Here is a 17,458-nt window from a genome sequence, read left to right as displayed (position 1 = left end):
AGGGCAGGTAGTGTCTTAGTATTCTTATAAAAGCAGTTTTGACCTCTTGGGCCTCCTGAAGGAGGGGATAGGGGAGAATCCCAGAGGCCTGCAGACCACATTTAGAGAACCGCTGTTCAAATGAGCGCAGTGTATTAGTGTGGTGAAATTTTAAATTAAAAAGCCTGGTTTCTTTTAAAATAAAAAGACAATTACATTTTTAACTCAAACTATTTAAAAGAGACAAGAAGAAATACACAATAAGAATATAAAGAACTAAAGAGAAAAAAACGGGAAAAAACCATGAATCTCATATTCACATTGATTGAAGTTAGAAGAATTTATTGCCCACCACCACTGCTTTATAAAATGTTCTTGCATATTCCAGTGTGAGGTTAGAGGAGTGAAAATATATTGGTTTACTAGCATTGCCTGTTAGGGAGGGTCAGTGCTTATAGAGGCAACTCTGGCTGGTTGTTGTAGAAAAGATTTCACGGAACTTGATGTGCTGAGTAAAAATAGGTCAGGAAACCTTTCTAAGGGTGGAATCCAGGAGAAGAATTTATAAAACTGTTTGCTTTGTTGAAGGTTAAGCTTCCTCTACCCCTCTCTCTACTCCTAGCAGATATTTTACTAAGATAGTAACTCCTGAATTAATTTTTTAAATGCACATTCTTATTTTATAGAGATGCAGATAGATCCTTGGATATTTTTGATGAGAGATTACATCCACTCACAGTAAGTGTCAGTTTTATTGAAGTGGTATTTTTCTCTTATACAGTTGTGTTTATTTCATGCTGATTTGCTTTGAAATTAAGTACTAGAAGAAAATTACTTCCTCCAGCTCGAAGTCAAATTCATCTTCCTTTAAGTCTTCTTCCCCACGCCATGTTGTGTCTAGTCATTTTCCCGAAGGCGTGTTGTATAAGGGGTTGATGGATATGAACCGAGTTGCACTTTGTATGAATAGTGAGCAGGTAAGTAAACATACCCAAGTAACAGAAAATGTATCTTTTTAAAGGATGATTTTCCATAGCATCAAACAATATAAATATTTGTAAATAAACCTAATATGATAAGGCCTCTAAGAAGAAAATTAGAAAACTGTTCAAATTTTAAACGAATTAAAATGACAAAGTTTTAAAATTCACTTCTTCGGGTGCTCTGTAGCCACACGTGGCTGGCGACTGCTGTACAGGACAGCACATCCTTCGAGCCTTATGGTTACAGGACACTGGAAATGTGTTTTCAAAGTTGATTACAGAAAAGTATGACATATGGTGATCAGCAAGACTTTTGAGCCTAAAAATATTGGGTTGGCCAAAAAGTTTGTTTGGTTAGTGAATATATTGTTCAATAAAATGCTTGGTGAAAATGAAAACTGTGTCTTTTATTTTTACTTAAAACCAAATGAACTTTTTGGCCAACCCAATAGTTTACATTTGGTTCGAATTCTGTGGGGAGGAACGTGGAAATACATAAATTTTCTGCGGTTGTGCCTGTATTTTTCTTTAATGAATGGTGGTGAGTACTGGATCACTGTGGTATTTTAGGATCCCATTGTTTATATTTAAAAGACTACAAGACATGTCACCCAACCAAAATTATTTTAAGGGGCACGTGGGCCCAAGTGTGAAGACTGCTATCTTAAGGGTACTTTTAAGTATTTTTCTTCCATGGATACATAAATTGCATTTTTTCTCCTTTCAGCGAGAAAAGGTTCCAGAGGAATACTTCGAGCATGATCCTGAACACAAATTCATTTACAGATTTGTTCATGCTCTTTGTAGTGCCACACAGCTAACTGCTGAAAGTGCAGTAATAACTTTGGTAAGATATTTTTTCTTTCGTAAAGCATCTGTAGAAATTTCTGTCTTGTACACATGGTATGGTCCTGTTTTTCCCAAATGAAAGTAGGTTCCTGAAATGATCATTAGAACTTTATTAAGAGAAACCTATCAAAAGAAAGTAAAGTATACACATTTGAGCTTTAATAATCATTATGATTTAAAATGTTGCCATTGCTTTTCTCATCACAAAACAATTGCTATTAAAGGCAGCAGGAGAGATTTCTGGTTTCTCCTTCCACACCTGAGGGGACACATGCACGCACAGTGCACACACGCACACACAGACGACGCATGTTGTGGTGGTAGGGCGGGGCAATAACTGAACGCTCTGGTCCACAGGCAGAAAAGAGGTTCCGGGTAGTTTGAAGCTGAGTCCCAGACTGTACTGCCTAGGCAGTTCTGATGTGTGTCCTGATTGAGAACTACTGCCCTCAGTTCTCTGTTCCTTGGATAATGGATAATGGTGTTAACCATCCCTGCTGTCCTCTTATTGCCTGCATGTGAAGTTGCCCAGGACTAGGGTGCCAGTAGGACTTCAGAAGGCTTTACTCTAGTTAGCCTGCTAAGCTACAGCTGTGTAAGGACCTTTTTGTCATCCATTCCTAATTCCTGTGGTAAGATTTTATCATTTGAATAATAAATCATATTCAAGTGAGAGGTAGTTGGGATTGTTTTACTCCTCCCTATAGCAAACCTGTAGGGGGGAAAGTCAGCTGCGTGGTCTGCAGGGAAGGAATACTTAGGCCACTCACTGCCTGCTCCTATCAAGGCAGAATTTAGGACAGGAGGCTTGTCCTTTTGAAAAGAGACCCCTCAGTGGGTACTGGATCAGACACAGGCCTTTTCTTGGAGCTACAGGCCACTTGGAGTGCTTAGCACATGCTTGAGAGAGGCAGGAATGGTGCTTGCATATGGAGAGCTAGGAAATGCAGGAAGGAGAGTGTTTGGGTTGGAAGAGGGGCATTTCTTTGTAGACAAGTTAAGCTTGATGTACCTGCGAGACAGCAGAATGGCAGTGTCTAGTAATCATTTGAATATATGGGATTGGAGCATGAATCTGAGCTAGAGGGAGGGAATTAAGTGTAGCTGTTCAAATGCAGAGAAAGTATGTAAAATAAAAAGTGGGTAGAAGATAGATCTGTAGGGACTGTCAGCACTTAAGGGACAGATCCCCAGAGGAGTGGCTACAGTGGTAGGAAACCCAGCAGAGAACCCTAAGAGACACCAGGAGAGGTTCAAGAAGGAGAGTATGGTCCAAACGCTAAATGCTACCAAGAAGTTGCTCATGTCATAAATACCATGTCACTGAATACCTACTCTGTGTCACTTTTCTACATGTGGGGGGTGGAGGAGAGAACAAGTTGGATAAATAAAGTTCTTGCCTTTATGGAGCAAGTGTGGAAGACGTAAATTTTTTTTTTTTTTTTTTTTATCGGAGTACAGTTGATTTACAGTGTTGTGCTAGTTTCAGGTGTATAGCAAAGTATAAGTGTTTTTTTTTTAATGAGTGTTTTTTAAAAGATGACTATTTCAAGTAGTGGTAAAAACCATGAAGAGAAAGCAAGGTAAAGGGATAAAGTGATTAGAGGGGCTTACTAGAAAGCTCAGGAAGAGCCTCTTTAAAGAGGTAATGTTTGAACCCAGGACGTGGCTGAACTGAGGAAGATCAGGTACGCTGGCATTACGGGCAGAGGGGACAAGTGCAAGGCTCTGAGACAGGAACTTGTTCTGTGTGTTCAAGGAAAAGCAAGGTGGCCATTGTGATCCGAGCGGGGAATGAGGGAAAGAGCATAGGTGATGAGGTCACGGAAGGACAAGGCCGTACCGCACAGGGCCTCGTAACTTGCAGGCCACGGGAAGAAGGTATTTGTTTGATGGGAAACCTCTGGCAGATCTGGAGCAGGCGCATAAAGTACTCTTAATTTAAGAGGCTCTCCTGGCTGCTTTGGGGAGAACAGACTGTAGTCTGTTGGGAGGCAGAGAGGTTAGGCAGTGGCAGCGATACAAGTCAGAAGTGACAGACAGGGGCTTCCCTGGTGGCGCAGTGGTTGAGAATCTGCCTGCTAATGCAGGGGACACGGGTTCGAGCCCTGGTCTGGGAAGATCCCACATGCCACGGAGCAGCTGGGCCCGTGAGCCACAATTGCTGAGCCTGCGCGTCTGGAGCCTGTGCCCCGTGACGGGAGGGGCCGCGATAGAGAAAGGCCCGCGCACCGCGATGAAGAGCGGTCCCCGCACCGCGATGAAGAGTGGCCCCCGCTTGCCGCAACTGGAGAAAGCCCTCACACGAACCGAAGACCCAACACAGCCAAAAAATAAATAAATAAATAAATAAATAAATAAGAAAATCCTTTAAAAAAAAAAAAAAAAAAAAAAAAAAAAAAAAAAAAGAAGTGACAGACAGAAAAGCGGTCAGGGTACCAGTGAAGGTAGAGATAACAAGAAGTTCTAACAGATTGGAGCAGGATACACTCAAGTGCAGGTGTTTGGTCTCAGCGACTGGGCGTGTGGCAGTGCTCTTTCATTTCTGAGGGGAAGGCCTGGGGAGTGGAGCTCTGGGACGAAGAGCTCTGGGTGGTTTGTGTGAAGGCACCGGTGACCACGGCGAGAGTAGTCTCTGTAGAGTGGTAGCAGCAGGAGGCTGACTGAAGTGGGTTAAGGAGAGGATGGGAGATGAGGAGCTGGCCTCAGCCCTGAGGACGCCGTCGAGGGGCAGTGGGGGACAGGCTGGGGACATGGAAGCATTCACACTGGAGGAAGCCTCTGACAGAGAGGGAGAAGTTGTTCAAAAAGAGACTAACTGTGGGCACAGTGCTCTGCAGAAGTGAGGTGGGATCAACTGCATTCATAGGAGAGTTAGCTTCAGTGAAAAGAAAGAAATCTCGCTTCCTCCGAGACAGGAGGGCAAGTGGGATAAATGAATATCGGCACGTGTACCAAGTTTGCCAGTACAAAGGTGAGAGGAAGTTGAGAGATTGCCAGTGTCGTTTCAGTGCCTCTGATTAGTCCCATAAAGTAGAGAGTTGAACCTTGCGGGGAGAGTCGTTCTTAGGGTACTAGAGAGTGCTGAGTTCTTTGGGGAATGGGAGCCGAATTTCACTAAGAACATATAATCTCAATACCCGTGTTTGAAAACACAGTAGAGTTTGGAGGGCATGGGCGAATCTGAGCTGTCAATCTGATAACCCATCAGAGAGTAAACAGACTCTTTAAAACTGGACATTTTTCTTTTTGTCAAATGGCATATACACTCTTCTACAGAGGTAACAACAAATCACAGCTTACCTCTCTCATCTTTGCTCAGCTGTTAACTCCATCCAGTTCTTTGTAGGGTAGACATTTGATACATGTAAAAGAAACCATGAAATCATCTCACAAACCGGCAGGTTTAGAGGAGCCCCAGGGATACAGACACAGGCAGGTCTTCCCACCTTAAAACCAAAAGAATTGACTAAGCTGCAGATTATGTAAGACAGAAATGAATAATGAAATGATAATGGAGATGTGAAAAATTGGGGATATGAAAAGGACTACCCTTTGTATGCATGTGTGTTCCTTAAAAAGGCACTAAAATATGGGAATACTTTGCCAGCTAGCTGTCAAGCCCCTTTGGACTGCCTGTCCTGCTGTGCCACGCAGCAGCCACTGGGAGGCTCTCTTGACCACCAGTTTTTATCTTCAAGTTCATGCCACAGAAGGACTGGGGACTGTGAAGAGAAGGTAGAGGTGTGCTCAGTCTTACCAGAATTTTACACACTCAAGCGTTATGTAAAATCGCCATGCAACCACCACCAGTCTTGTAGTTAACATTGCACGTGATAGGCACTCAAGCATTTACTGAACAGCTGAAGTCGACACTGGGCTGTATGTGCTGCCCTTGACAAGTGGGAAGGTAATAACACAATGCGTGTCTTTAGAATGCCCTTTGCTCAGATGTCCTTTCATTCCTGTGACCAAAATTGGGTTGGAAATTCACACGGGCAGAGTAGAAATATCAGACTAACAGAAATATCTGACTTACAACTGTGACCTGGCCTCTGGCCTTGGCTTGGCTGAGCAAAGTCTTTGTAGAACCTAGGAATAAAAGGGGTGTCCAAAAGAGATGAAATCTGGCATTCCTAACAATTCTTATCACAGCACTTAAACTGAACTAAAATCAAAGATCAGTGCTCTACTTTTGCAGGTTTACTTAGAAAGGCTTTTAACTTATGCTGAGATCGACATTTGCCCCACTAACTGGAAAAGAATTGTTTTGGGAGCCATTCTTCTTGCCTCCAACTTTTGGGACGATCAGGCTGTATGGAATGTGGACTACTGTCAGATCCTCAAGGACATTACAGTTGAGGACATGTGAGTTTGTAAGGTTACCGTGAACTTTCTAACCATTTTCCAATACCTCATTTGCTCTCATAAAGTTTACATTTTTAAGAAATGTTACATTTTAAGAAAGGTTACCTTGTGCAGAGAGCTGAAATAGACATAAAATTACAGACTTCTTTCTATCTAGCTGTAGTATAACAATTTGTATTTCCCCTCATTAATTGGTAGGTCTTGATGTGTTATTGTTGTAATATTCTGCTCGATAAATTGAAATTATTTTTCTGGTGGTTTTTGCCAAACATTTTACAAGCTCACTACCAGAACAACATGGTACAGTCAGTAACTTGACAGCTTTCTTAAAGCTGTCTACCAGGTCCAGTCCATTTTTAAGGGGCACATGCCTGGTCTTTGAAGCAAGTGGCCACTGTTAAGGTCTTAGGGCCTCTAGACTACTGACAGGTTATAATTTCAACCTGAGTCACACATTGTGTATTTGCTTTTGCTGGTCTTTTTCTCCTTTTGATCTGAGGTTCTGTTGTTACAGAAACTATGATGTACAGGTAGCCACATATAAAGGTTTCAGATCCCTGTGTTCCTGTCTCCTCCCCTAAAGTCTGCTGAGTTAGGAAACACCTGCCTCTCAGGTAGTCCGGGAAGCATCCCTGGGGCCTCACCCAGGGCACTCAGCAAACACAGCGGCACTTTGTGGGGCCTTGAGTTAACTAGGCAGGTTCTCCTCACAGATGGCACGCTCACATTGGCATGAAACGCCAGGCTTCCAATCTGGCTCTGGTGAAGGGCCCCAAGGGTGGGAAGCAGGATGAGCCAGAGAGGTAATTCCAGCAGACTCTCGAAGTGCCCGCTTGACAGTGAACCTGTCTTTGTGGGTGGCCTTCAGGAAAATGGGAAAGGACACCTCTTGATTATATTGGACAGCAGAGGCCGATCAAGATGGCAGGCAGGGGCAAGAGTTTGTTTTGTTACCTTTGCCCCTTACTCGAGATAATTCACAATTACCAAAGTGCATATTTACAGCTGAAGCGAGGAAAGTTGTGACTAAGAGAAGGGACCAGTGACTGTCAGTAGCTGTCAAAGTGGCTTTTGGTGAAAATGCCCACTTTGGTGATCATGTAAACCAGGTGGTCATGGTGATATTGCTGGTAGCAATCTTAGCGAACAGTGTAACAGCAGATAATGAACTTGAAATGAATAGAAGTACTTTTGGAAGTTGCAGAAACTAAAGTGACGTTGACCAACACTATCATCAGTCTTTAAACTGGTCCCTTGAAGGAAGGAAAATTTGTAATCGTGAACACCATCCCTGCCATGATGGCAGCTGAAATTTTCCCAGACTCTGCAACTGAGCTGACTGGGGCTCTGGTTCCAGGTACAACATCCGAGAACATGCAGGGAAACGTGTGGGTGTTCACAGACATTGAGCCCAGGAGCATTGGCGGCACTGTCTGGCTATGAAGAAACTAATTCTAAACAACGCTTTTCTGTGTAGAACGGAGAATCACCAGGAGTTATGTTTATAATAGGCTGCTTTTGTTTATGATCTTTGGGAGTTGGAAAGCATTACAACAAAGTGTTTAATACACATTTGTTTCATCCCTCTGCTGTTGACTACTATTTGTAATGGTCTCATTTTGAGTCTGAATTGAAAAATTGCTGTCTATCAGCTTTTCCTTAAAACTTTCTAACATCTCTGTGTCTTGTTAAATATATATTTCCCTTCAAAAGAGTAAGTTAAACTGAGCAGCTGCTGTTCAGTTTGCTGCGCCTGTAAGTGGTAGGCTCTTCAGCCACCTAGCCATTTAAAAACAGCAAAAAACACAGAAGATGCATATTCTGTAGGCATAATGCTTTTCTTCAGTGATTAAAGCTCTATTAATAGACATGTTAATCCTATGAAGTACTGTATTTCCACACAATTAAAATGTATTAGTGGAGAAAATATAAAAGGGATAGTGAAGTGCATTTATTCCTGTAGTAAATTAAGTCCTGATTAGCTGATTATCAGAACATTATCTGATTTACATTTCTATAGACTTCTGGCCGTATGAACAGGAAATTAATTTTGGAAGTAGGTTCAGTTAGGTTTAAAGTTCAACAAATGAGAAACCTCATTTCTGCTCATACTCTGCTCTCCATACAGGAGAACAAGGAGCATTTGTTGATTTATCCAATGGATAAAATATTAACACTTTACAACCAAGAAACCAAATGTATTGTAAAATAAGCCACTTGCATGTTTGTTTGGGTATTTATCATTTTTATATAATCAACTCTCTAAAGTGATTGCTGTGGAAAGTGGTAAGATTTACTCTAATTTTATATTTATTTACTTAAACATTTGGCAAGCAAATGGCTGGATATGGTCATATAGCAGAAGCCTGCTCCCAGCACTCTACTTTCCCACTTCATTGAATTCGCCCTCTGTGGGCGTGTGCAGTCTGTCCTGGCAAGGGGCGGTAGGTCTGAACATTCTGGGCTGCTCTCCTAACACCGGGGGAAACAACTGCTCTATCAGAGGTCGTATCGTAAAGTGGGTTTAGTCTAGCTGAGACATAATCTTACTGCCTTCCTAAGCTTAAAAAGTGCATCCTGTCCTGTCATGGTGATGACAACTCACCCTAGTAAGGTTTTAAGGTGAACAGAAACTTGGATTATGCCCTTTGACACAGCCCCATGCACGGGGTGGGGGTGGGGGGATTCCCTTTCCCATCGAATGTAGCTTATTTATTTATTTACTTGAGATGAATCCTTGTTGCCTCAAGAGTTTTCCCCCCTCAGAGATAACAGCAGTGGCTCTCGAGGGATCCATTTGTTGCCGTGGTGATGTGCCCACGCCTTGTGTTGGCTCGTCTCCACCTCAGTGAGCCCCTTCCTGTCCTCAGCCCGGTGCAAATGTCTGCAGGTTCTTCAGAGCTAATAAACAGCATCCATCATTCCTTTCATCTGATCACTATAGCGGGGCCTTGTGAGTGAGTGTGGAGCATGAATCGTACAGCTGCACTAATGGAACTCTGAAGAATGAGCCCCTGAGTCAGCAGCATGAGTGCATAAGAGGGCCATAACCTCTTCCCCCTTGTCCCAGACTCAAAGTGCTGGGACGCAGAAAGGACCACAAATAGCTGTACCTTGTTTGAACATTAGGGTATTAATCCAGCTGGGTAGCCATTATTTGTTTCAAAACAGTATTTAGAGCCATCCTAGTAGCTCAGAATGGTATTTTTGAAGATAGCCCAGTTGACTAAAATTGTCCTGTGTTGGTTTTGTCTTCTCCTCCTCCCCCAGGAATGAGATGGAAAGGCAAGTCCTGGAGCGACTTCATTTTAATATTAATGTTCCTTTCAGTGTGTATGTCAAACACTACTTTGACCTTCGCTCCTTAGCAGATGACAACAACCTGAATGTTCTATTCACTCCTCTTAGCAAAGAAAGAGCACAGAACTTAAAGGTAAGGCTGTGAAATCACTAACTGGGGTTTTCTGTCAGCCACCGAAGCCACATCTGTAGCTAAATTATATTAAGCAGTGATTAGGAAAATGGAAAGCTGTTAACAGTTTGAAGAGCTTATTGACCCGTTGGCATCATATTTCCTGTGTCTTTTATGGTTTATACAGGGATCCCACATTATAAAAAAAAAAAATTGTCTCTTCTGTAACCATAATTCAGAATACTTTAAATCATATTTAATCTGTTCTTAATGGTTTTCCATTTGAACCTCTACACTTACATATAACCATACATGAATAATTTCTTAAAATTGTATCCCTAATCATATGTACCTACATAATCTACTTACCACTCTTAACTGTCTTTTTTTTTTTTTAATAATTGATGTTTTGGACTATTTCTACTGTCTTGATATTTTTAATAAATAAATAAATGTATTTATTTATTTATGGCTGCATTGGGTCTTCGCTGCTGCACGCGGGCTTTCTCTAGCTGCGGTGGGCGGGGGCTGCTCTTCATTGCGGTGCGCAGGCTTCTCATTGCAGTGGCTGCCCTTGTTGCAGAGCACGGGCTCTAGAGCGCAGGGTCAGTAGTTGTGGCGCACGGGCTTAGTTGCTCCTCGGCATGTGGGATCTTCCCGGACCAGGGCTCAAACCCGTGTCCCCTGCATTGGCAGGCGGATTCTTAACCACTGCGCCACCAGGGAATTCCCTCTTAACTGTTTTTTACTCAGCTTGCAGTTTGTGTGTGTGTGTGTGTGTGTGTGTGTGTATGTGTATCACAGTTCAGTCCCATGAGTTTATTAGACAAAGCATCCGTGGCTAACCTGAGAGACCTATACTTGGAAGGTATAATGTGGATTCAGATACTGGCTGTAGAAAGTACATGAGTTTTTAATATAAATGGTAACGTACATGGAACAAAGTAATACTTATGGCTTATGATTTTTGGTGGGTATACAGCAAAATTCACAACTGAAATGAACACATTTAAAATTGATACTTTCTGTGGTACCTTGGTGGTACTTTAGAATAAGATGTTTTTCTACCATAATTTATGTGCAAGTGAAATAGCACCTTTCAGCGCTTGTCATTAGACCTCTCCTACCTTCAGCACATACCTACCTGATTAAAATTTTCTTAGAGTATGTAATAACTAATGAAAACTGAATAGAAGTTGAATAGCTGAGTAAACACTGATTTTGCCCAAGTGTATGTCCATTACGTTTAAGGATCACGTGTGTAGGTAACAGATGATATTGCTATTAGGAGCCTATCATTAGGAACCCAATTTTTAAGTAACTCTAAGTTATTAGGGCAAGTTACCCCTTGCCCCAGCAATCTAATCATAGCCCTTAAAGGTTATTACCTTAGGGAATTGTCAGTTAGTGTAGATATCAGCTATCCAAAGTAGCAGTAACTATGAACTATCTAAACGAATGTAGATGTGTGGCTTATCAATGATGCTTTTTTTGTTTTTTTAAGGTCCGAACATTTTTTTTTCCCCCTAATTATACCTATGTTCTACCTGATTGACTTTCCTAGGCCATTTCCAGATTGTGTGACGACGAATACAAAGACGTGTGTAGAGCTGCTATGAGAAGGTCTTTCAGCGCTGATCATTTCATTGGTATTCGGCGCTCCAATGCCATCCTCTCTTAAGGGAGAAGTGAGGGGTTGTAACATCATAAACCCCTCGAAACAAGGACTGGAGAAATAGCACCTCTCCTGCTCAGAAACCAGCAAAGTTAGTATTTTCACCTTAAAGAAAGACATTGAATTCAAGAGACTCATGGACAAGTGAAGATTATGCTCATAGGAAAGAACGGGACCTCGTCAATGTAACACGCTCTTCTGTCCTTTTTATTGTAAACAGAGTTACAAAAACCACTCCAAAGCTAAAAGCTCCCAATCCATGCACAGATATCTGCTCCCAATCTACACACAGATATGTGATAGCTGAGAACTATGTGAGGTTTTTTAATTAATAGCTTAAATTTTTAGACTTTAAAGACACTAACTATATAACTTCTATGTTTTTCTTGCCTCACTGTCCCATACTGCTGCATATTCCTTTAGAATCAGTGCAGTATTACCATCAAAAAATGGGACTCCAAAAAAAAAAAAACAAAAAAAAGAAAAAAAAAACAAAAAAAAGAAAAAAAAAACAAAAAAAAACAAAAAAAACAAAAAAAAAACAAAAAAACAAAAAAAAACAAAAAAAAACAAAAAAAGAAAAAAACATAAAAAAACAAAAAAAGAAAAAAAACAAAAAAAACAAAAAAAAGAAAAAAACAAAAAAAACAAAAAAAAAACAAAAAAACAAAAAAACAAAAAAAAAATTTCATGTAATGTCTGAAACATTTATATTAACATATTTCCATACAAATAACCCAATGAAAGTTTAGTATTAGTTGTTTTGTTTGTTTTTTTATAAAAATCCCACAAGGACTCAGAGGAAAAGAATATACAAATCAATTTTCACTGCAAAGTAAAGGAGCTGTTACAGTGGAGGATTACTGGACTGAATGTCAATATTATGACATAGTATAAGTGTGTTTCATGTTTGGTAATTGCAATCATTGTTGCTTTTGTTGTGGTCATCCATGTACAATGCTTGGTGTCAGTCTATCTCTTGTAAAAATAAAATACAGTGTGTGTGTGTGGAAAAAAACAAAAAAAAACAAAAAAAAAACAAAAAAAGAAAAAAACGAAAAAAACATAAAAAACAAAAAAAAGAAAAAAAACAAAAAAAAACAAAAAAAAGAAAAAAACAAAAAAAACAAAAAAAAGAAAAAACAAAAGAAAAACAAAAAAGAAAACAAAAGAAAAACAAAAAAGAGAAAAACAAAAGAAAAACAAAAGAAAAAAACAAGAGAAACAAAACAAAGAAAAAAACAAAAAAAACAAAAAAGAAAAAAACAAAAAAAACAAAAAACCGAAAAAACAAAAAAAACAAAAAAAGAAAACAAAAGAAAAACAAAAAAAAGAAAAAACAAAAGAAAAACAAAAAAAGAAAACAAAAGAAAAACAAAAAAGAGAAAAACAAAAGAAAGAAAAAAACAAAAGAAAAACGAAAGAAAAAAACAAAAGAAAAACAAAAAAGAGAAAAACAAAAGAAAAACAAAAAAAGAAAAACAAAAGAAAAAAACAAAAGAAAAAAACAAAAGAAAAAAAACCAAGAGAAACAAAAAAAAAAAACAAAAAAAACAAAAAAACAAAAAAAGAAAACAAAAGAAAAACAAAAAAAAGAAAAAACAAAAGAAAAACAAAAAAGGAAAACAAAAGAAAAACAAAAAGAAAAACAAAAGAAAGAAAAAAACAAAAGAAAAACAAAAGAAAGAAAAAAACAAAAGAAAAACAAAAAAGAGAAAAACAAAAGAAAAACAAAAAAAGAAAAACAAAAGAAAAAAACAAAAGAAAAACAAAAGAAAAAAACAAAAGAAAAAAAACCAAGAGAAACAAAAAAAGAAAAAACAAAAAAAACAAAAAAACAAAAAAAGAAAACAAAAGAAAAACAAAAAAAAGAAAAAACAAAAGAAAAACAAAAAAGGAAAACAAAAGAAAAACAAAAAGAAAAACAAAAGAAAGAAAAAAACAAAAGAAAAACAAAAGAAAGAAAAAAACAAAAGAAAAACAAAAAAGAGAAAAACAAAAGAAAAACAAAAAAAGGAAAACAAAAGAAAAAAACAAAAGAAAAACAAAAGAAAAAAACAAAAGAAAAAAAACCAAGAGAAACAAAAAAAGAAAAAACAAAAAAACAAAAAAACAAAAAAAGAAAACAAAAGAAAAACAAAAAAAAGAAAAAACAAAAGAAAAACAAAAAAAGAAAACAAAAGAAAAACAAAAAGAGAAAAACAAAAGAAAGAAAAAAACAAGAGAAAAACAAAAGAAACAAAAAAACAAGAGAAAAACAAAAGAAAGAAAAAAACAAAAAAAACAAAAAAACAAAAAAAAAGAAAAAAACAAAAAAAAGAAAACAAAAAAAAACATGGGACTCCTAACAACTCATAAAGCCAAACTTCGGAACAGACTGTTGTAGCATCGTTAGGTTTTGCAGGGTTCTTCCTCCCTACTATATCATTGAAGCTGCTAGTCATTATTGGCAATCAATTTAAACCAAAAAGCTGCTGAATAACACATGTCATCCAAATTCTTTGCAGGCAGTACTTATTAGCATATTAGCATGCTTGCGATCATAAACAGAGAAAGTAGGTTATTTCCTTCTATTGGGTCCGTGCTGCATTTCTTGTTAACTATAATGGTGCTTCTGATTTTGTGATGATTTTCCTCTTTGTTCTATACTTGTATTAAAGGATATTTTCATAATTCCAGCCAACATGGTGGTCCAGTAATTAACAAGCCGGTGATGAAATAGAAGGTGTCCCAAAAGTCTTACAACAATTTTAAGCTTTAATATAGTGTGCTTGGATACTCCAGAACACTGTCGCAGAAGTATAAATGCTAGACTGGCAAAACATCACTTGAAACTTTAATCGAATTTCTTCTAAACTCATTTACTTTTGTACATTTTAAACATTAAGCTTTTATTTTTTTATTTTTTATTTTTTTAAATTAATGAATTTATTTAATGGCGTGTTGGGTCGTTTCTGTGTGAGGGCTTTCTCTAGTTGTGGCAAGCGGGGGCCACTCTTCATCGCGGTGCACGGGCCTCTCACTGTCTCAGGCTCTCTTGTTGGGGACACAGGTTCGAGCCCTGGCTTGGGAAGGCCCGTGAGCCACAATTACTGAGCCTGCGCGTCTGGAGCCTGTGCTCCGCAACAAGAGAGGCCGCGATAATGAGAGGCCCGCGCACCGCGATGAAGAGTGGCCCCCACTTGCCACAACTAGAGAAAGCCCTCGCACAGAAACGAAGACCCAACACAGCCATAAATAAATAAATACATAAATTGTAAAAAATAAAACAATAAACGCTTAACGTTTAAAATTTACAAAACTAAATGAGTTTAGAAGAAATTCGATTAAACTTTCAAATGATGTTTTGTAAGTTTGTGGCATTTATACTTCTACAAGTATCAAAGCTTAAAATTGCACTAAGACTTGAGGGGATACCTCCCCTCCTCTTTTTAAAATAGTCCTTTGCAAGGCTGGGCTGCTTACCTGCTTGATCACCTAAGTTTCTTTTTTCTAGATTTGGTAAAGGAATTATGAACAACAGTGTTAATTCACATGTAATAAATTGAAAGGAACTGGACCCTAATAGTAGGGACAGGAGAGTAAGTGATACGAAACAGCTTTTCTATCCTGTGTGTTAACCTGGCTGTAGGTGTCTCACTTCAAGTTCTATTTAAGAGGAAACATATAAACCTTAGGAACCCTTACCTCAGGCTTTAAAAGGCAGGGAGGTCCAGTAATCAGTCTTTTTGGAGATTGGTAACGATGTCACCTAAACTTGAAATATTAAAAAAAAAAAAAAAAAAAAAAAGTGTTCTCAACTATGTGAAATCTTTCTCCTCCTACCTTCTCAAATGTAATCCTAGGAATTTTGCCTGTAAACAAAGCATTTCTGGGCCAGAAGTACTTTCTCTCTTTATCGCAAGGCTTCACATTATACTGAGTGCTGCAGGTTCCATCATTTTTAAGGGACAGAGACATAAATGATAAATTATGGTATATAAAATACTACAATCTACCACCTCAAAAAATATTGTTTATGGAGTTTGGAGCTTGGAAATTCAAGTACTGATTGCAGTTTTATTTTGAAAAGAATGCTACAACTTATGTGGTTTTGCTTCCTCATGTTTATATTAAAAGAAAAGCTAATAAACTCTATTGTAATTAAAATATATGGCTACTGTGTTTGTAACACTTCTCACTATTCACATAACATTACAACTCTGCCTAACGCAAATGTTTTCAGTCAGCTCTGATAGTCGGGCCTTAAAGCATTTTCAAACTAACCATTCATAAGTTGTTTTGACCCCTGCCTTTAGCTAAGATGTAGACATTTATTTCTCCAGCTTACGCTCTTTTCAACCTGAAGATAATCTAGTACACTTAAAATCACTGGCTACAGTGCTCAGTGGCATAATGCATTAGATGGCATTTTTGAATTGTTTGTTATGGTGCCAAGATGGAAATGCACATTGAAAGATAAAAGTAGGTAAATACACAGAGAAAGGAATTACAGGAATACTGTAGAATCAGAACTTGTTGTTTGAGGGTTTCAAGCAATTGAACAGGAAAGAAAATGGAAGAACAGGAAGCAGTAGCATTGTGGTTGCTGTTAAGAGGGTGACTTTTACACAAGCCCCGGAATTTGACGTTAACCTGCTATTTCACTTAACAGTCAGTTGGAAATATACCAGATCTCTAAAGAAGTTTCTTTTAGACCCTAGCCACTGCACTTGAGCAATATTCCATCAGTCCTGATAGTATTGCCGTCGTATTTCATCCACCTTAGTTCCCTTCCTGAGGTCACATCTTTAACTTTGTTCTTGTTAAGTTGCTGATGAGGAGAAATGATCTGATTTAGTACAGAAGGGGAAAAAAATCTATCACAAGTCACTGTTTATATCAATAGTTTGCACCGCGTAGTAATATGCCAGTTACTAAGCAGAAATGCTGACATATCTCGAGTGGTCGAAGGTTTAAAAAAAAAAAATTGGGGGTAGGAACATTGGGCATGACTGTAGCTTCAAGAACAAGTTGGTAGAATAAGGGGAATCGCTAAAAATTGCTTTTCCCCTTCAGCTTTAATTCTAGAGGCAATACAGCCATTTTAATAAATGGGAAATTGAGGCAACTTAAGGTAAAAATTTAAACATCACAAAGTAGGTTCTCCAACAAATATGGGGCATGGAAACTAGTTATTAAGAGGGTGGCAACTATGGCATTTTTTTCCAGATTTTTATACCGAGGAAGGGTTTGTTCCCTAAAGTAGTAAGACTATAAAAGAATATCTGACTACCTGAACTCAAATTTTACTTTTTCGCTTTTTAAAAAAAATTGTTTTTCTCTATTGGAATACTGACATCTGTGCAATTTTAACTCTGGTATACCGTGAACTGAACTTGATTCTTTACAAGGAAAAGACAAAAGTTTGAAATGTATGTTTGAACCAAATTAAATTGCCATTTTTGTATGTTAAATTCATGTGGTTGACCCTAAGACAACTTCTTAGGGCCCAGTGTTTCTGGTTAAGAGAAATTTTTTCCACCCTGTATCAGATTCCATCATGACCCTATTCTTTCACATTTACTCCTAATGTACCCTGTATGCCCATTATTGAAATTCAACAGCACTAAATCCTAGTTTTACAACAGGTCAAATTTCATTTCTTAGTTTTCCCATTCTATAAAATATACCATTCCTTGATTTTTGAAAAATGCTGAAGCCAGTATTTACTGGAAAACAATTCACTCTGTATTCAGCTTATGCAATGTTTTTGGAAATGTTTACCTATAGCGTGTAGGTTAGCTAAAATCTTTCATCACCCAAGACTTCTCTCTAACCACATGTAAAATGACTACGACTGTTCCCTCACCCAGAAGCCGCATTCTTGAGTATAGAGCTATTTGGTAAAGCACTTGACAGCTGGTAGGGGCTCTGCCAGGGGTAAGTGCTAATTTCTATGCAGAATCTGTAGATTACACCCAGCATCTATCAAGTTAAGGATTAGATCACCTAAAATCTTAACTGTTAGCCACTCACCAGCCTGGCCAGCCTGACACCGTGCCAGCAAGAATACAAAAGATCTAGGAGCCCTTCAGAGACACCTGGTCCCTTGTACACAGGTGCAATCTGTTTGGCTTCTGAGGCAATTTCCACTAGTCCATTTTAAATGGGTTTGGCAGATGAGATAACATGTACTTCATGTGAAAGAAA

General features: G+C 38.4%; 1 protein-coding gene and 1 long non-coding RNA gene across 2 annotated transcripts in view; one reads left to right on the top strand and one right to left on the bottom strand.

The window, feature by feature from the left end:
* The window catches only part of LOC114238627 (uncharacterized), a 312,107-nt gene extending 300,813 nt beyond the window's left edge, over positions 1 to 11,294 (top strand). The window contains 5 exon segments of the mRNA XM_057541296.1: positions 666 to 717; positions 1,690 to 1,809; positions 6,013 to 6,179; positions 9,450 to 9,612; positions 11,156 to 11,294. Coding sequence (XP_057397279.1) covers positions 666 to 717; positions 1,690 to 1,809; positions 6,013 to 6,179; positions 9,450 to 9,612; positions 11,156 to 11,272 — 619 coding nt within the window. The 3' untranslated portion in view covers positions 11,273 to 11,294.
* On the bottom strand, positions 305 to 11,219 carry LOC130707411 (uncharacterized). The gene is made up of 3 exons (XR_009007308.1): positions 11,139 to 11,219; positions 5,115 to 5,152; positions 305 to 1,900 (listed from the first exon to the last, which is right to left on the bottom strand). It is a non-coding gene; the product is annotated as an uncharacterized LOC130707411 (long non-coding RNA).
* Positions 11,295 to 17,458: the final 6,164 nt, after the last annotated feature.

Source organism: Balaenoptera acutorostrata, chromosome 1, assembly GCF_949987535.1.
Source record: "Balaenoptera acutorostrata chromosome 1, mBalAcu1.1, whole genome shotgun sequence".
In the NCBI taxonomy this organism is placed as follows: Eukaryota; Metazoa; Chordata; class Mammalia; order Artiodactyla; family Balaenopteridae; genus Balaenoptera; species Balaenoptera acutorostrata.
The sequence above is the reverse complement of the archived record's forward strand: the minus strand, read 5'-3'. Positions and strand labels throughout refer to the sequence as shown.